Source organism: Ursus arctos, unplaced genomic scaffold, assembly GCF_023065955.2.
Source record: "Ursus arctos isolate Adak ecotype North America unplaced genomic scaffold, UrsArc2.0 scaffold_31, whole genome shotgun sequence".
Taxonomy (NCBI): domain Eukaryota; kingdom Metazoa; phylum Chordata; class Mammalia; order Carnivora; family Ursidae; genus Ursus; species Ursus arctos.
In genome coordinates, this window is record NW_026622997.1 from 28,751,099 (window position 1) to 28,769,906 (window position 18,808).

Here is an 18,808-nt window from a genome sequence, read left to right on the forward strand (position 1 = left end):
ATGAAATGTTGTGACCCTCCTTGCTATGATTTCTTGTCATCCTCCAAAAAGCCCTGGCATCTCCCTTAGTCTCGTTCTAGAATTTGTTTGAATGTAGCTTAGACTGATTTAAAATCCCAACATGGAATGTTTTGTGACATTGTAAGTCCTCCCAAGTTTATACGTTATCCACAAAGTTGGTCTTCCATTTCTTTGTTCTAAAGTTGTTTCTTACAAATTTCCAACCAGGGGTTGTTCTTCAGACTGATCACTTTAACTGGGTGACTAGTACTTGATGTGGGTCTGTGACAACTGAAGAGAAAAACCTAGGAGCAAATAAAGGGACCCGGGTGGAGAGGGTCCTATTGTGAGGACTACTGTGAGGAAAACTTTTCACCAACACCTCGCTTTCAGTAATGGTGATAGAAAACAATGGGCCCCTTCTTGTTCCTTAACGTCTATCTTCAGCCATCTCCCCACCCCCACTCCCAGCAGCTAGACCATACACACTGCAAGGACCGAACAGGGGAGTAAAATTTAGGTAGTGTTTTGGTTTATTATCTTAGTGTTGTCACAGTGACAGGAACCCCTGAAGTAGGAAAAGGAACTCCTACTAGAACCTACTTCTTGCCATCCCCTCCCCCCAGGGCTCAGAGCCTCTAGGCTTTTCCTCTCCCCCTCCTTGTAGGCCTTTCCTTGGCCCTTGGCATGCTATGATGTGGCCAGGAATCAGGAACTGATCCCTTTTTCCAGCACTAGCTGTGTGCTGCATTCATGGGAAGTAGGGAGCTATACACAGGTAGCTGACTTGGTTATCAAGATTACGAGTTCCCACAAAGCTGGCTGTCTCGGCTGTCTTGTAAACCAGTGGTCCTTCACTGCCCCAGGGTGTTGGGCCACCTTTCTGGATTTCTTCTCAGTGCAAAAAGACTGCCACCGTTCAGGATGGCTACCCACATCTGGTATGGCCACCAGGAGTTCTGTTGAGCTGGCAGGGCTTCCTCCTCAGAACAGTGCCCGGGCAATCTTCCTCCCTGTGGCCTTGATCCTGGGAAAGGAACCCCCTCCTCCCTCACTTGGGGGAGTTCCTGAGGCAGAAGGGCTGCTGGTGAGACCCAGTGTAGCAGCAGAGGGCCTTCGCCGCTGCCGTAGGAGGAAATCGTGTGAAGCTCCATCCATAGCATAGAAGACGTTAGCCGAGGGTGGGATGGTCAGCTCTGCGTGTTCAGAGAGGGAACGTCAAGAACAGACACGGCCATCCCCCCCACAACCACCCGGACGTGGAAGCATTCCCATGGGTGGGCAGCACTCTCCTCTCGAGTCTGCCTTCCCTCATGGCCTCTGACCTCGCTCCCCTGGTAGCAGCTGCACGAGCTCATACTCCGAAGCCACCGCGGAATCGCGATTGTTTTTCTTAAGCACACGACTGATGACACTTGGAGCCTTGTCCTGGCTTGTCACCTGGTAGGACAGGAGACCAAAAGAGCAATAAGTTGGCCATCATCTCTGCTTTCCATCCTTTCAGCTCTAACCACTGATCCCAACCAAACATTTGGTTACTCATGTCAAACACTTTAGAATGAACAGGGAAACCCTATATGGCGGCTCCCTGGACTCCCCGGCGTCCAGTGAAATAGAGCTGCTTCCCTATGAAGAAACTGCTGTTGGTTCTGACAACCGAACATGGCCACCAAAGTTCTAGGTGCAGCAGCCGATGTCAAGTAGCCTTTAAAATAAAACAGCTGAGGGACGCCTGGGTGGCTCGGTTGAGCATCCAACTCTTGGTTTCGGCTCAGGTCATGATCTCGGTCATGAGATCAATTCTGCGTCGGGCTCTGTGGTGCTGGGTGTGGAGCCTGCTTAAGATCCCCTCCCTCTCCCTCGGCCCCTTCCCATCCCCCACTCGCGCACACGCACTTGCGCCCTCTCTCTCACAAATGAAATAAAAAAAATTTTTTTAAATAAAACAGCTGCCATAACCAAAGGTTAGAATTGAAACTAGAACTATCCTCCCAGTTGGCTATTCAAAGCTAAGACAACATCTGTAGTCCCACAAGGCATCACCCTTCACCCCTGCCCCAGCCCACAGCTTCCTCACCAAGATGCTCTTGTAGACACTGCCATCTTCCCCCAGTTCCATCTGGACTCGGATGATTCGGCAATCAGAGGCCCCTGGCCCAGACCCCCCACCTCCGTATCCAGTCCCCTTGGAGGCCCCCTCTGCACCCCCACTGAGTGGGGAACCACAGGAGGCAGAGCGGCGGTGACCTCGAGAAGGCCTAGGAGAGGAGGCTGGGGGAGAGAGGTGGCTGGGGTCAGCTGGACTGTGCAGGGATGGAGTGCTTTCCAGGGCAGAGTCCAGAGATGAGACAGATGGCCACTTCATGTGCTAGGGACAAACAACACAGGGGACTGGCATGAAGGCAGAGAGGTCAAGGAAGAAACGTTCGCAAAGGCAGGCCCAGTGTTGAGGTCAGAGGTCAGGAACAGAGCTCACCTGGGCCAGCCGGGTCAGCAAAGGAGCTGGGGTTCCAGGCACCTCATCTCCCCCCACGCTGGGCCGGTCCCAGGAGACCAGGGGGGTGGGTCCCCCAACAGAGCCCAGAACCCTGGAGTGGCAAGAGATTGGCAGGGTCAGAGGAAGAAGGGCTCCTCTCCCAAGTAGCCTCCCCAAGACACTCCCCCCCAACTGCTGACTCCCTCACTCTGTCCACTGCGAGATGACCAGCGTTGGCCGAAGCACCCGTGGGGCAGGAGGGTCACTGGTACCAGGTGGTTCCACCTCACAGGACACTCGGTGGCTGTGAAGAGGGCCAAAGGGCAGAAGTCAAGACGTGACACACCAATCCCCACACTTAGCCCCAGCCCCGGAGTCCCCACATCACCCAGCCAGTCACCTCTGGGCCTCTGTCAGTGGCCGGAGCCCCTGTAGCCACCGCTGGATATCAGGATCAGGTCGGAGGTCATAGCCACGACATTCGTTCTGGAGCCGCCGCAGCTCAGAAAGGACAGCAAACTCCTAGAGAGGAGCCCACAGACTGCAGGAGCCAAAACTCAGGGACCCCCGACTTTCCGCTCTGTCTCCCCATCCTGGGACATGGCTAGGGATGTCTGGCATCCGGCCCAGGCACTCCCCTCACCTTCCTCCGCTTGTCAAAATTGATGTATCCGTTCTGCAAGAATAATGGGGATGCGGTGAAGCCCAACCCTGCCACAGAGAGAACACGCCCATCCACGTCCAACTGAGACACACTTCACCCACCAGGCCTCTGAGCCCTCTGTCCCTCCCCTTGCCCCCCACCCCCGTCCTGCCCTAAACACTCTAGCTCACCCCTGAAATGGAATACCACAGGTAGAAGAGGTGTCCGTGTCACAGCTGGGAAAATTAGGGCTCAGAGAGAATGCGGAACTTGCCAGGATCCCAGTATCTGTCCCTTTAACAAATGCTCCACGTGCTTACATTCAGGCATGCTCTAAGCCTGCTAAACAGATTCGTCTAAGCCTCATGAGAACGGGCTGCCATAGACACTGTTGCTGCTTTCTCGTTTACAGATCACTGAGGCACAAAGAAGTTAAGCAACTTGCCAAGTAACAGAACCAGAAAGCTGGCAATCTGGCTCGAGCCCTGGAGTTCAGTGCCAACACCCTGCAGCATCCTTCTGGAAGGTCTGTCTGACCCTGAGGCCCGCTTGTCCCCTCGTCACAATGCGCACACGAACACGCACACACACTGACCTCCAGCTCATCCTTGGAGGCCGCATCCAGCATGACGAGGTCCTTCAAGAAGGTGCCAAGGTATGGGACCACACCCTGAGGTCAGAGGTCAGGGTCAGAAGCCCATCCGATCTGAGCGCTCTCCAACCCTCTGCACTTTCCTAACCCATTGCCTTGGTAGACAAATTTAATTCCATCCTCCACTCCCCACTATGCCTCCCCTTTCCACCCCTCAGACCACCTTCCCCCTCAACACACTCCTTACTCCTTCACAACCACCCCCCAGCTAGTAACTCACCCCACCCCGGGAGCCAGACCTCGGGGCCTTCTTGGAATTTGGCTCCAGAGAGGGCTGCAGCTTCACCTCCTGGTAGTGACAGAACAAGGAGATTTGAGTGTGGGATGGGGAGCGGAGATGACTGGGAAGACCAGCGAACAGGGCCTCACCTTCAAGAGGAGCTCCCGGCTCTGGGAATAATTATCCTCCTCGGAGAAAATGTGGCAGAGGCTGGAGAAGACTCTGAGGCTGTCCCTGGGGGGTGGAGGGCAGCAGCCTTGAGGACGGGCCAGGCTCGCCCCCACGCCTCTTCCCAGCCCTCAGCTCCCATCCAGTGCCCCATCCTCCCCACCTGGCTGCTTCCCCCCAGGCTGCTCGAAGCCTGTGGATGGGGCTGGATTGCAGGGCCGACACAACAGCATAAACTGAAGAGAAGTTTCGGAGCAGACGACACTCCTGTGGGGGTCACAGAGATAGGCCTGAGCTTTGGAACCTCTCTCCACACCAGGGTCCCCAACAGGGCCAAGCCTCTCTCTTACCTCTGCCACGCGGATCCACTTCTCCAGGAGCCGGGCCCTCTGGGGAGGACGGAGTGGCCGAACAGTCACCTCCCCGGGCCCCTCTCCAGTTGAGGTAGCCCCCAGGACAGAGCTGACCACCGCCCCTGCCACCTTGTTGAACTGTGTGACAGTAGCTCGGACAGATGGGCAGAGGTGGGAATGTCCTGGCCGGTCTCTGTGACCCCACAGACTCCCCAGGCACTGAGAGGGGACCAGATTGAGAAACAGCTCCTGCAGGGCAGAGGGCAGAGGTTAAGGTTCATAGTCAAATGAGGTCAGCCTTCCAATATCAGGGGTGTGAGGATCTCAGGTGGCCAAGGAACCAAAGGGGCATGGGATTTGAAGGGTAACAATCAACGGGAATAGGGGAAAGGTAAAAACTGAGTGGACAAAGGAGGCTGGGAGCTGGATCAGGAAGGGTTGGAAGCAAGGAAAGGATCTGGAGTCAGGGAGAGGTTAGTAAGGGGGCAGGGGGCACGGGGTCAGAGGTCAGGGTCTCACCGCATCTAGCAGGGTCAGCTGTTCGGCCAAGTGGTCAGCGAGGAACACCAGGACATCCGTGGGGTCAGCAGGGGGATCGCCGGGGAGGGCCAGGGGCTTAGGAAGGTCGGGGGCCTGGGGGTCCACCCGGGACCGGAGGTTGCGGATGAGGTCAGCGCTGCCCCCCCCAACACCCTCCCCTGCTGCATACCCGGTCCGAAGCAAGAAGCTCTCAAGCCGGTCAAGCTGACCCTTGACCTCAGAGCCAAAATCCTCAGGGTGAGAGGCCAGCCAGGTTGACAGTACAGAGATGGCTACCCTGGGAGAAGGGGAATCAGCCAGGGGTCAGATATCAAGCTGCAGCCCAGCCAGAGGGAACTGTGAGGTTAACAGCCAGGGGTCACTCACCCTATTGTCCTCTCTAGTTCATCAGTAGGATGAGATTCAAGGGCTTCCAGCCTGGGAAGGAGAAAGATTCTATCTGCCTGTTTTTTCCAAACCCCCAGTGGCTTTGACTTTTTTGGTGGGATTTTCTGGCTTTAGAAAGTCCAGACACCTCCATAACCCTTGGTCCCTTATGAGCCTGACCTGTCAGCCACAAGCCCTAGCAGGGCAGGCGTGGAGGTGAAGGCCCGGTGGGTGGCCAGGAAAGCTGATGTGAAGGTCACGTCAGCCCCTGATGTCCGGGCATCCAGCAGGTGTCTGACCAGGGCCTCCAGAGTGCCAGCTCGGAGCCTTCTGGAGGAACGTGGGGGAGGTGCTGGGGCCTGGGGGAGACAGAAGGAAAGTCACTGACCCTTTTTTCAACTCAGCCCCTAGATCTCAAGGGAAAATCCCAGATCTACGAGATGGTCCAGGCTTGTTATATTAAGATTCAGAGACAGTCAGACTTGACCTAAGTCACACAGCAGAGTTCTGGTCTCCAGACCACTGACTTAGCATTCTGGCCAAAAAGTTGGCCAGGGGACGAGGTACTGGGAGGTGATGGGTCAGAGATGAGAAGCCAAAGTTAGGATCTCACCAAGGGATCAAGAGGCCGATACTGGCGGCTTGTGACAGTGAAGGTGGCACCATCCTCCTCCTCATCCCAGACAGACACAGGGGCCTGGAGGAGCAAGGAAGGGGAGGTCAGAGAGTCCCACACCACCCCCCACTGCCCCCAGCCCTCACCCCCAGGCCCTACTTCTCCCTCTGTACCCCTCACCTGTGGTGGCGGGGGACAGTACCAGCGAGTGCGAGGGATGGGGGGGGCTGGTGACCCCAGGTCTCCCCCACTGGGGCCCAGACAGCCCCCCCCAAGCCGCCTGAGGGCCCGGTGGAGTCGAGGGGGTGGCAGTGGGGGGGCAGGTGGAACGCAGGAACCCTGGGCCTGGAGACCGCTGTAGCCCTTTCCCCCCAGAGCTGAGAAGCAAGGTGCAAAGGATAGGAGGGGGAAGCGAGAGAGGCAGAAAGCCAGAGGCAGAGACCTTGAGAAGCTGGAACCTCAGTCACGGGCACAGCCGCAAGCTCCGCCCTCCCCCGCAGGAACTGACCAAGCCCCAAGAGTTAGTCCTTCCCCTTAGCCCCCTTTCCCTGGTCCCTCAGTGCTGGGAGACCCCCCTCAAGGTGGCGGCTCCAATCCCAGTACAGGAAGGAGAAGGGGAAGTTGGGATGATGGGGGGGGAGGGCACCAGCAGACTCAGAGAGTCACGTGGCCCCAGCCCCTCCCCCAACCGATCCCGAAAAACCAGCCCTGCCAGTCACCCTGCCCTCACCCAGTCTCTGGACCCAGGAGTCCACGGCCTCAGGGCCCCGAATCCAATTTCTGGCCCCTCCTGAGCCCCCAAATCCTGCTCCTGGCTACCACCATTAGTCCCGGAGGAAAGCAGGTGATCCCCCCACTCGGCCTGGATCTTCCCTCCAAAGTCCAAGAACCCGGGCTTCCCGCCTCCACTCTTGCCCAGCGGGAGAGGGGGAGGGGTCACGAAATCGAAGGGTTCCCTCCCCAATCCCAGAGTCAGAGAAGCCGGTTACTGTGGAAACAAACCCCTCCCCGCCAAACAAAAACAAGGAGGGCGACAGGGACCCAGACACGGTGCCCAGAGAGGCAGGCACAATCAGGCCGAAGCAGGGAGAGCCAGAGACTCGCAGGACACAGAGCCAGACGCTCTGGCAGGAACAGGGAAGGTTCCTGCGGGCAGGTCCTGAGTCACACTGCCATGGGGAACCACGGAAACTCCGGGACTCCCCGCAGCGGGGAGACAGGCAGACACCCAGCAAGAGGCGCGGAAACAACCGAGGCTGGGAGGAAGAGATGAAGGGACACAGAGACACGAGAGAAAGGTGGAGAGTCTCCGAAATGTATACCTCCCCGACTTCCCACCACTCAGGTCTCACCTCGTCTTCTTCCTCCTCCTCCTCTTCCTCCTGCCCCCCGCCCACGCCCTGGCCACCTGGGCCCCCACCCTCTTCGGGGTCTCGGCTCCGGAAGCTGCTCAGCACGACTCCCCCGGGGGGACTCGTGTCCCAAAGCAGCCGCAGGGGCCGCGGGAGCATGGCCGAGTGAAGGAATCAGCGGGGTCGGGCCATGGGGGCGCCTGGGGAGAAACGGAGGGGGGGCAGGTGGAGAGTCAGGTGGGCGCGGGGGATCAGGGAGGGGAGGGACGCGGGTGGGTGCCTAGGTGACCGTATGGGAGTCCTGGGGGCGGGAGCAACACAGGAGTGGAATATAGGGGTCTCTGGTGCATTTTGGGGATGGGGGCTCACGAGTATCGGAACGGGCAGGGTCACAGGGTGCTCTGGCTCTGACCTGCTCGGGAATGGTGGGAGCAGTGCGGGTCCCGGGCCGCTGTTCCCGTCGGTCTCCGGTCCCCAACCGAGTCCCTGGACCGAGTCCCCTCCTCGGCTTTTCCGTACCCCCCCGTTACCCCCCCCGCCAGGCTCCCGGGCCCTCCCGCCCTTTCCGCTCCCCCCCACGTCCGCCCGCTCCGACAGCAGGAGCCAAAAAGGGAAGGAAGTGAGGACAGGAGCCAGGGCCTCGGACTAGGGCAGCGCTGGACGCCCAGCGGCCGGGACCCAGAAGCCAGGGTTCCCAGCTCCGCTGTCCTCGGGGCCCCCTACACGGGGATCCTGGAGCCCACGTCGCCCCGCACTTAATTGGAATAAAGATTCCAGTCTCCAACTCCCCAGGAAGGACAGGAGCCGAATTTGACATTCCCCTCCACCCCACAACACCGAGGCTAAAAATCCCGTGGGAAGCGTTTTAGGCTGAGACGCATCGGTTACTCCACCCCGCGGGGTTACGCTCCCCACCCACACCCACGCGTGTAGCGGACCGAAATCCACTCCGCGTTTTCCGAGGAGCGCGGGGTTCCCGCCCTCTCGTAAGGGGGCGGAGCAGGAAGCCGCCACTTCCGGTTCTAGATTCCGCAGTCCCGGGTTTCCGGCGCTCGGCGCTTGTCTGTGCGATCCCTTCTGCTCACCACCCCCCCACCAAAGCCCGCTGCTAGAGGGCGTCCTGCCCGCCATTAGTGGCGCTCTACCCCGACTCTCCGGAGGGTTGGGTGTCGCCAAGGCGTTTGAGAGGTCGGGGGTAACTGGAAGGGACCAGAGGTGGCTGTAAGTCTTTGGGCTTGCTTGCAAAGGGGACCCGTGGGGTAGAATGAGACACCGTGTTGGAAGCACTAGAACACTTTATTCCCACACGATTAGATTCGCTTCCCGCGTCGGTCTAGCCGACCGTTCCACCCCTCGGAGGTCCCCAGGCCAGCTGCCGCTTCCTTCCTCCAGTAGTTCTTTGGTCGAACACCCGCTTTTGAATACTTCGGAGGAAAAAAGGACTAATTTCTTGTGCTGAGAGCCCTCCAGTGGGCGCCCGGCCCTGTGCAGGAGCGGGGACACAGCAGTGGACAGACAGGCACGTTCTTGCCTTCCAGGAACCAGCAGTGTGGGCGGGGAGACAGGCATCTCACAACGACTCGCACAATCACTTAAATACCACTGTGGTGAACCGCACAAGAGGGACACGCGGCGGTCTGAGGGAATAACGAGGCTGACCTGGTCTGGAGCCCAAGAACGGCGAGGGTGGACCAGACAAAGGGAACAGACCGGGGAAGGTGGGAGCCGTTGGAAGAAAAGAAATAGCCATCGGTGTGACGAACAGAGAAAGGGTGGAGGGCACCAGGTGGGGCTGAAGAGGCAGGTAGTGGCTCTAGCGCAGGAGATGCATAGGCCAGGACAAGAAATGGATCTGGCTTCTAGAGCACTGGTACTCCGAGTGTGGCCCTTGTCCTGGAGGTCCTGGAGACTAGCTCAGTGGGTGTGCGAAGTTAAGGCTATTCATAACAACACTAAGATGTTATTTGCCTTTTTCACTCTAAGAAAATGTACACTGGAGCTTTCCAGAAGCTGTCTATTGACATAATTGTCCTCACAGCTAATGGAATGTGGGCTTGCTTACTAAGCAATTCATGCTACTAGAACTTACTAAGTAGCATAACTAAGTTCTAGTAGCATAAATATCACCCACATAACCAAATGCTCTTTAGAGTTCTTGACAATTTTTAAGTGATCCTGAGATTAAAAAATTTTGAGAACCACTGCCTTAGAGCTTTAAGAAAAGTAATGCTATAGGTTTGTGTCCTTTGAAAAAGCATTCCAGCTGCTCTGTGGAGAGAGACGGGAGGGAGCATGAGCAGATGATGTTGTACTATTTGGGGGCGCCGCTGCTGTAGCTCAGGCCAGAGATGATGGCGGCTTCCCCAGGATGGTGACGAGTGCCCTCACTGTGCCTTCTAGAAGAGAAATAAAAAGGAGGTGAGGAATTCCGGGTTCTAGAAAGCGAGGTGAATGCTCATGATCAGTCCAGAGATAAATGAACCCTCGTGGGCACAGAGGGTGGCAGAGGAATGGGGCTAACAGTTTCTGTCCGTTTTCTGCCTGGCAGACACTGGGTGGACTGCTTTTGTCTAAGTAATTTTTTTTTCATCCTTACACTCAAGGAAACTGAAGTGTTAAGTAGAATATTCAAGGTGGCGGGAGTTAACCCAGGTCTGTATGAATTCCAAATCCAGGCTGGACTTTGGGTGAGGAGTTACAGGGAGGGGCTCAAATGAGAATGGAAAGAAAAGAAGGAGGGCTGTTACCTTCTCCTTTGACTCCTTCCAAGTGGACTTGTAGGCAGCTGTGGAGAGAGAATGAGAAGGGATGGTATGACGGAGTGGTGGGGCGGAGGGATAGGTGTCAGGCTTCTGGGAGTAGGCAGGGACTGTCACTGTGGCAGTGAGGGGCACACTCACCTGCCCAGCCCAGCGCTTTGATGAGCCCGAGGAGGAGAAAGGCGGACAGGAAGAGGCCCACGCCGTCCTCTAGGGAGGGCCCAGAGAGACCTGGCAGGTGGAAGGGGGGAGAGTGAACTCTGTAGTATCCTCCCAGGCACCAACCCCGACCCCCACCCCACCCCTGGCTGCTCCATCCTCCTCCTAACTCCTACCTGCCACCTCCAGGGTGACCTCAGCGCTGCGCCCCAAGGCGGGCAGAGTGGGGTGGTGGACACGACAAGCATAGCGCGCTCCATGGTGTTTGGCTGTGACCGGGATGGGCTGCAGGTGCGCAGAGAGGCTGACAGAGCCGTCTGAATGGTGGCGCAGGGCAGAGAGCCACCTCTGCCCCTCGGCCTTCTGAAAGCTGCCCTCTGGGCCACCCCGGAGCTCCCACTCCACCTCCAGGCCCTCGGAGGGATAGAAGTGGGATATGTGGCAGAGCAACTCGGGGGGTGCCTCCCCGGGGGCAGCCCATACAAGAGGTGCCGGCATCAGGGATACTTTGGGGGGCTCTGGGGAGAAAATAGGGAAGGAGCATGGGGGAAATCAGTCCACATTTGTCCTCCCTCAGAGACCCTCAGTTTGCCTATGGCTTCCCCCAAACTGAGGTAGATTTGGGGTTTTTTTTCCGGGATGGGAACCTGCTGTCTCCCCAGTGGTGCTTCACAGAAAACCCCATGCTAAAACCCTTATTCTCAGGGATCCCCTATTCCTCCGATTCGGGAACCTTATCTCAGTCACTCAGATTCCCAAGGACCTCACCCATTGCCCCTCTGACTCCCAGAGACCCCAGTCTACCTCCCGCCACTCACCCAGCACCATCTTCTCCCCCAACCCTCTGCCATCATGGTGTCACCATAATCCCAGTGCCCACTGTTTACCCGTGGGGACCCCTGTGCCCCAACTCACTCTGTACAGCAAGCTCCAGGGTGACCTGCCCTTGCAGGTACGGCAGGTGTACGGTGGCCAGATAGGCGCCCTCCTGGAAGGGCTGTACTGCAGGCAGCCAGAGGGTCCCATTTCCAGTCCATGGACCCCAACGCTCATCATCATCCCAAGTGGCAAACGCCACTGTCCCCTCCTGGGCAGCTGGCATCTGCTCACCCAGCCCTGGAGTTGCAGCCAGGAGTAGGTGCCCCTTTCCCAGGTGCTGGCGTCGCCACTCCAGCCCGAAGGGAGGGGGACCTCGGGCCAGAGATGTAGTGGCCTCAGAGGTGGGGGGCATGTAGGCAAAGTTCAAGTCCAACACAGCATCTTGTCCCAGTTGTATCCGAGGGGTGGGGGTGTGGGTGAGGACAGTCAGCACAGCTGGGGAAGATGAAGAGAGCAGAGAGTGGAATGGGGCATGAGGGACAGAAAGAGAAAAAAAAAAAGAAATAGAGTTATAGGGAGGACCCAACTGGAATTCACCCACCCCTCAGAGGACACCTCCTTTTCTGATACTCATCATCTTCTAGTCCTCCCTGCAAATCCCCTTTGTTCTGGGCCCACGTGGGACCCAGAGTGGCTGAAAGTGAACAGACGGGTCTAGAATAGGGGCAGTGAGTGAGCACAGCCATTGAAGGCTGGTCTGGGCACACAGCCCACTCAAGTTCTGGGGACAGTGGGCTCTGAGTGTACTTCTGACACAGGCTGAACCAGTCTGGTCTCCAGGCACCACCCTTAAAGGCCCAGGCCTTTCTTGGTTCTCACCAGGAGACTGTGATGCCTCAGGGCTGCAATTCCTCTGGTGCTGTACAGAGCACTTACTGACTCCGGAAGGTTCTGGCTCTAGCCTAGACCTGAACACAGACCTCTATGCTCTACTGAGGCAGGGTACACTAGGTGAGTGCCCGGAGCCTGGCTGCCCTGGTTAATCCCCAATCTGCCGCTATTTATATGGCCCTGTGGACTGGTTGTTTCACTTCGCCGTTGCTCAGCCTAATCTCCTAAATAATGAGATAATGATGATGATAATAGTACCTATCTGATGGGGTTGTAATGAGGGTTAGGTCATTTAGTGCTTCCTGCAACCCAGATTTATTCAGTTCCAGATTCTGGATAACAAAGACACCTATATATGAAAGGTGCTTTGAACAGTGCCCAGAATACAGTAAGTCCACCAAAGCGTTTGCGGTGGTTACATCTAACCGTCGCCAGACCAACTTAACATGCCCCAACTCAACAGCATCTCTGCAGCATTCCCTCACCCCGCTCCAATGCCCATTCCCCCTGCCTTGATGAATGATCACCACCAGCCCCTGGACACTAAAGGCAAACAGAGTCACCAAGACTCCATCCTCTAATTCTCTCACTCAACTAATATTTACTGAGCACCTATGATGTTCAAGGTAGAGGACAGAGCAGTGAATAAGACAGACAGTCCCTGCCCTCAAGGTTCTTACAGTCTAGTAAGGGAGACAGATGAGCAAACTGGCAAATATAACATACCATGTGCTGTTCCCACCAGGCCCTAATTCAGTCTTCCAAAGATATCCCACCTCTGTCTCCAGCTCAAGTTCTCACCACCATACACTAGGACAATTAGAGCCTCCTCTCGGCTCTTCCTATCCTCAGTCTCCCTCTTTTTCAATTCATTGTCCACACTGGAGCCACGCGGGGTGGCTACAAGTCCGATCGGGTCACATGCCTGTTTAAAAAACCAGCTACCCATGAAGCCGGCGACTAAGGCACAGGCGGGAGCTAAATGAGCCAGGCTCAATTCCTAGCCTGGCTTTCTTACAAGCTGGTGGCTCTTGGACAAGTTCCCCAAGTGCTCTGTCTCAGATTTCTTCATCTGTGACACGGAGATATCAGTACCTCATTCCTATGGTTGTTGAGAGGAATACATGAGATTATGCCAATAAAATGCCAGGACCTGGCTACAGAAAATTCTCAATAAATGTTAGGTGTTGCTATTTTTATTACTGCCATCATCCTCCTCACGGACTTGCTGGGTATCTCAGGAAAATCGTTCAATCTTTATTTTTCTCATTTGTCCAGTGATCTGATCCTTGCCTACCTTTGTAAGAATCAAGTAAAATAGGCTTCTGGGAAAACGGCATGCGTGTGCACACTCATACACACACACACACACACACACACACACACTTCAGATTCACTGCCACCTATAAAGCACAGATCTCAGGGTACTTGATAATCTAGCCCCCAACCCACCCTTCCAGACTTCTCTTGCACCCTAAGAACCAGCTCCAAAGAATCCCTTTCTCATGGCTAGGAGAAACTCTAATCATTGGGCCTTTCTTTACTATGGTCATAAGGTTCCTTCGGGTCCCTCCCCATCTAAATACTCCATGTCCCTCAAGGTCAGTTCTACTGCTCCTTCTTCCCAGAAATGTCAGTCCTCCACATAAAGTAATCTTTCTTCTCCTGTGGTTATGTAATTTTTAATCCTATTTTCTGAGCCCCACAAGGTTAAACTTCTCTCAACCTCATGGGACACTTTTTGTTCAGTAAAGTAAAAAGGTAGACAATTCACTTTGTTTATCAACATTCAGAAACATACTTTTGAATTGTTAAGAACAGTCCACAGGATGAATAAGATCTGCAGGCTTTAGTTTAACCCTTAACGTGACAGTGCTCTTGCGTATCGGTTAATGGAGCGATTTTAGACCTGCATCCCACAAACTGGACTCTGAGAAATACAATTATAAATACTACAGGGCCAGAGCACTAAGGAAATTTGTACCTGTTTTTACAGCTTGCATTGCATAGGTTTTTGCTTTTCTGTTAATAGAGTGAATGGTAGGGGCGCCTGGGTGGCTCAGTTGGTTAAGCGTCTGCCTTCAGCTCGGGTCATGATCCTGGAGTCCTGAGATTGAGCCCCATGTTGGGTTCCCTGCTCAGTAGGGAGCCTGCTTCTCCCTCTCCCTCTGCCAGCTCCCCCTGCTTGTGCACTCTCTAATAAATAAATAAAATCTTTTTTAAAAAATAAAGTGAATGGTAACAACTATTATAAAGCATTCCTGAAAAAATTTAAACCCAAATCTAATCAAGTTTCTAGATCTATCAAATTCATAGGAGGTATGGAGGAAAAAGGAACAAGGAGGAAAATGACACAATGAGGAAACACTCGGCCAAATACAGAATGTGGGAAGTTCTACAGAACAAGTGACAAACCAATAACATTTTGGGGTGCGGGGCAATTATAGAATAATGGAGACTTAAGAGACAAAACTGTTATGGATTCAAGGTCTGTGGTGCCACCCCAAGTTCACTTGTTAAAGCCTTAACCCACAACATGACAATACTGTTGATCCTTGAACAACATAGGTTTTGAACAGTACGGGTCCGCTTGTATGCAGGATTTTTAAAATTTTTAATTTAATTTTTAATTTTATTTTTAAGATTTTATTTATTTAACAGAAGAGAGCGAGAGAGCACAAGCAGGGGGAACAGTAGAGGGAGAGGGAGAAGCAGGCTCACTGAGCAGGGAGCCCGATGCGGGCCTCGGTCCCAGGACCCTGGGATCATGACCTGAGCAGAAGGCAGATGCCTAACGACTGAGCCACCGAGGTACCCCGGGTTTTTTTTTTACAGTACAGTACTACAAATGTATTTTCTCCTCCTTATGATTGATTTTCTTAATAATACTTTCTTTTTTCTAGCTTACTTTATTATAAGAATACAGTATGTAATACATACAACATATAAAATATGTGTTAATCAACTGTTTACATTATCAGTAAGGTTTCCAGTCAACAGTAGGCTACAAGTGGTTAAGTTTTAGGGGAGTAAATGTATGCAGATTTTCTACTGCTGGGGGCAGGGTCAGTGCCTGTAACTGCCTCCCCCTCACCCCCACCCCCACATACAGTTGTTCAAGGGTAAACTGTATTTGGAGATAGGGGCTGTGAAGAGGTGATCATGGCCAAATGAGATCATTAACATAGGGCTCTAACCTGATATGCTGTCCTGATACGTGTCCTTTTAAGAAGAGGAAGAAACACAAGAGCTCCCTCTTTCCTCCAAGTGAGGACACAGCCAGAAGTGGCCATGTGCAACCACAAGGGAGGGGCTCTCTCACCAGACACCCACCCTGCTAGCACCTTGATCTTAGACTTGATCTGGGACTTCTAGCCTCCAGAGCTGTGGGAAAATAAATATAGGACGCCCAGTCTATGATATTTTGTTATGGTAACCCAAGCAGACGCAAGAACCAAGTGTAATTTATAGAGACCTGTTTTCGATCCTGATTCAAGCAAATCTACTGTAAAATAACATCACTGAGAAATTGGGAAAATTTTAATACTGGCTAGGAATTCGATGATATTAAAGAATTATTGTTTGGTTTGTTATGACAGTGGTTTTTTTTTAAGTCCTTATTTGATAGAGATGCTTACTGAAATACTTAAGAGTAAAATCATAGGATGCCTGGCATATACTTTAAAATGCTTCAAAAAAAGAAAATAGGTGGGAGGAGGGTCGACAAAACAATGTAGTAAAACCTTACTTACACAAGTGGGGGATGGGTCTATGGGGTTCATTCTACCATTCTCTCTATTTTATGTGTCTTTGAAAATTTCCAAAACAATGTTTTAAAAGAATGATGAGAATTAAAAAAACATATACACGAAGTATGTTAGGACAGTGTATTTGTCAACAAACATTTTAAGCATTTGCTAAGAAATACCGTATAAATGTATATTAGCAAAATTACCAATGATCTGTGCCCCCAGAAGGACTCATTTTAAATTTTACATTAAAACAACAACTTTCATTTTCTTCAATCCCCAATCAAGCAGAAATGCTTGAAAAGTTAGACTGAGCACAGCAACTAGTTTTTACCCTCGGCGGTCTATGAGAAGCAGAAAATTTTCCCAGCTGGACACTCCATGGCTCCTATCTACACTTCGTTCATGGCCCAAATTGTCTTCCACTCTACTTTACAATTAGTCATGACAAATCTGCCAAAAACCTTCTTGAGAGCAGAATCTACATCTGATCACCTTCCTGACCCTTCAAAGTGCCCAGGGCCACCTCAGAGACTCTGATTTAATTTGCCTGGAGTGGGACGATTCAGTATATTTTAGAAACTTCCAAGAGGACTCTTATTTGCAGCCTGGACTGAGAACCAACTGGGTCCTAATTCCTCCTTGGTGCTAATATTGAGCCAGTGAATAAATTAACAAAGTGTCTCCCCTGAGAATCACAACAACAGAAAGGCAGATGGAAAATAGCGTCCACAGCTTATAGTTGGAAAAACAGACTCAGAGAGAAAAGCATCTCTCACCCCCTACCTCAGTGAAGCCAACAGCCCTGGGAAACACTCTTCCCTACTGGAGAGAGCTACTAGCCCCACAGGGAGCAGTTTGCCTCTGCCCCTGCCTGGCATGGGGCCAGGGAAATAAGAATGGCAGTGTAGACAGAGGTGACCGGTGGGTACTGACTGAGTCCCTTTCCCTGGTCCTGTGGGTGATTCACTCTCAGGGATGGGGGTGGCAGGAGGGTGGTCCTAGGCAAGGGAGAAGGGAGGGGTTGGCCTGCCTGTTGTGCTGTGTTGTTTACAAAAAATCACACAAGAGGGGCACCTCTGTGGCTCAGTTGGAAAAGCATGTGGCTCTTGATCTTGGGGTCTTGAGCTCCAACGGCATGTTCGGTATAGAGATACTTACATACATATATACATACGTAAACTTGAAATCAACTTAAAAAAAAAAAAAACACCTCACAAGACTGAGGGAAGCTAATGACTCTACTCCTATCCTACCCAACCTCTGCTGAGAGAAGGGTGAGCTCCTAGGTACCCCATTCTTGCTTTACCCGCCCACTCCCTCCTCAAGCCTCAGCTCAGCAAAGTGCCAGATCCCTGCCCGTCAAACCGCGTTGCCCCACGCAAGCAGTGAGAACCACCAGGCCTCCTGCCCTGTCTCGTTGGCCCAGTCCAGCCCACCATGTGGTGACCACAGAATCAGCGCATCCTCACACGCCATGGGGAAGGGGTTTGGCAAGAACGGTCAGCACGCTAGAGTGCAAGAATCTTTGCCTTGCTAAGTGCCACAGCTCCGGATGTGGGCACGGGTGGCGCTGGGACGCTGGTTTCTGAAACAGGGAACACCTTAAAGATGGCAGTGTCTACCTAAGCAAGACACAGATCTGGGAGGAGAGGAGGAAAAAAAGTTCCTGTTTCTGAGCCCCTCCCAACCCCATCCCCTTACAGGTTTCTCAAGGTCCGGTGTCAGGAAAGTCAGACTTTCTCCAAAGCCCCGCCTCTAAACCGAGGATTGTGATTGTTTATTGTTTGAAACTGGGCAGGAGCTAGAAGAAGCTGTTGAGATCGATTAAACAATCCTAGCCAAACCGCCTCGCTTTACAAATAAGGAAACTAAGCGCCGATTGGGCAAACGAGTTCACAGCGAGACTCACAGGCTGACGTAGACCCTTATCTACCCATTCCTCTCCACTTCCCCTCCCCCGTACCTGTTGCCAAGGTGATGAGAGCAGGCTCGGGCTGAGGCTCGGACTGCAGTCTCAGGAGGCTGGAGAGGCTGACGATCGGGCTAGATATGCTGACCATGAGCCAAGTCCCGTCCAGGGACCGCGGGCAGCTCTGCTCCGGGGTCAGTCCCCTGGCCCACTTCGCCGCGGCGGGGAGCGGGACGTAGCGGCTCAGCTCGCAGCGTGGCGCGGGGGCGTCCGAGGGGTACCGCCGGAAGGCAGCCTGGAGCGCTCCCGCGGGGTCTGCGAGCCGGGAGAAGGGAGCTGCAGCTGCAGTCGCCGCCAGGAAAGGGGCGGGGAGGACAGCGTCCAGGGAATCCCGAACGCACAAACTACCCAGTAGTGAGAGATTCAGAGGTAATCTAGACTCGTTTTACAGGAGCAAACTGAGGCCCGACCTAAAGAGGAGGGGGTTTCGGTGGAAGTGGCAGAGTTGAGGGTGAGTCCGGGACGACTCACCATGCACTTTGAGGTAGAGCTCGGGTTCGAGGTCCGGTCGGGGAGGTGGCGTCCCCGGGCCCTGGCGCAGCAGCAGTGCGGCGGGTTTCTTGGTCAGGCGGCCCCCGCCCGCATCCTCCACCATCCAGCATTCTATCACCCCGGGTCCCGCCGAGACGGCGGTCACCAAGGCTGGGGGAGAGGGGCGCGAGTGAGGGGGCGACCCGCTCCCAGCATCCGGCGCGTGATGGGCTCACCTCTCTCCGCCTCCCCCTTGTTCTTGGGCAAAGAGTCTCGGGGTTCGCTCACCCAAAGCCACCGCGAGCAGAGAGAGGGGCTCCATGGTGCAGCGATCTGCTCAGCCCCGAAGCCTCCACTTCTCCCTTTCACTTTCACTTTCCTTCAGAGGCCGGCAGGAGAGGCGGAGGAAGTCCCCTCTGTGGTTGGGTGACGGCACGTGGGCGGCAGGTGCTTTCCGCACTGGCCAGGCAGGGATCCCGAAACAGTATGTCCAGTTCTGGTCCGGGGACCTGGGCCCCGCCCCGCCCTCTTGGACCACACAGCAGCGCCCAGTCCCGGGGCCCTCCCCAACCCTAGCTCCTCCTCCCTCCGCCCCCTCCCCC

At 54.2% G+C, this 18,808-nt stretch overlaps 2 protein-coding genes across 2 annotated transcripts; both read right to left on the bottom strand.

Annotated features, from left to right (window-relative positions):
• Window positions 1-515: 515 nt before the first annotated feature.
• Window positions 516-7,997, bottom strand: RGL2 (ral guanine nucleotide dissociation stimulator like 2). Its single transcript, XM_026482654.4, has 18 exons — window positions 7,799-7,997; window positions 7,387-7,586; window positions 6,032-6,115; window positions 5,599-5,777; window positions 5,419-5,469; window positions 5,032-5,329; window positions 4,510-4,761; window positions 4,323-4,426; window positions 4,141-4,225; window positions 3,992-4,060; window positions 3,715-3,789; window positions 3,120-3,152; window positions 2,877-2,998; window positions 2,685-2,780; window positions 2,477-2,588; window positions 2,078-2,368; window positions 1,326-1,440; window positions 516-1,196 (listed from the first exon to the last, which is right to left on the bottom strand). The coding sequence occupies exons 2-18, from the start codon at window positions 7,543-7,545 to the stop codon at window positions 985-987; spliced, it is 2,337 nt and encodes a 778-aa protein (XP_026338439.3). The 5' UTR covers window positions 7,546-7,586; window positions 7,799-7,997; the 3' UTR covers window positions 516-984.
• A 666-nt stretch (window positions 7,998-8,663) lies between these two features.
• TAPBP (TAP binding protein) lies at window positions 8,664-18,774 on the bottom strand. The gene is made up of 8 exons (XM_026482657.4): window positions 18,495-18,774; window positions 18,207-18,377; window positions 17,730-17,990; window positions 11,220-11,618; window positions 10,481-10,822; window positions 10,287-10,376; window positions 10,134-10,171; window positions 8,664-9,782 (listed from the first exon to the last, which is right to left on the bottom strand). Exons 1-8 carry the CDS (start codon window positions 18,526-18,528, stop codon window positions 9,771-9,773), a joined length of 1,347 nt encoding a protein of 448 aa, XP_026338442.1. The 5' UTR covers window positions 18,529-18,774; the 3' UTR covers window positions 8,664-9,770.
• Window positions 18,775-18,808: the final 34 nt, after the last annotated feature.

What these genes read in the sequence shown, in the direction of transcription:
- TAPBP (XM_026482657.4), bottom strand. Translation starts at nt 18,528, where the DNA reads ATGGAGCCCCTCTCTCTGCTCGCGGTGGCTTTGG. An exon ending in TCTGCTCGCGGTGGCTTTGG is followed by an intron (nt 18,378 to 18,494) that starts GTGAGCGAACCC and finishes CCTCTCCCCCAG; the next exon opens with CCTTGGTGACCGCCGTCTCG. An exon ending in GGTCACCCTGGAGGTGGCAG is followed by an intron (nt 10,377 to 10,480) that starts GTAGGAGTTAGG and finishes TCCACCTGCCAG; the next exon opens with GTCTCTCTGGGCCCTCCCTA.
- RGL2 (XM_026482654.4), bottom strand. Translation starts at nt 7,545, where the DNA reads ATGCTCCCGCGGCCCCTGCGGCTGCTTTGGGACACGAGTCCCCCCGGG. An exon ending in GTCATCTCGCAGTGGACAGA is followed by an intron (nt 2,589 to 2,684) that starts GTGAGGGAGTCA and finishes TTGCCACTCCAG; the next exon opens with GGTTCTGGGCTCTGTTGGGG. An exon ending in TGCTGACCCGGCTGGCCCAG is followed by an intron (nt 2,369 to 2,476) that starts GTGAGCTCTGTT and finishes GTTTGTCCCTAG; the next exon opens with CACATGAAGTGGCCATCTGT.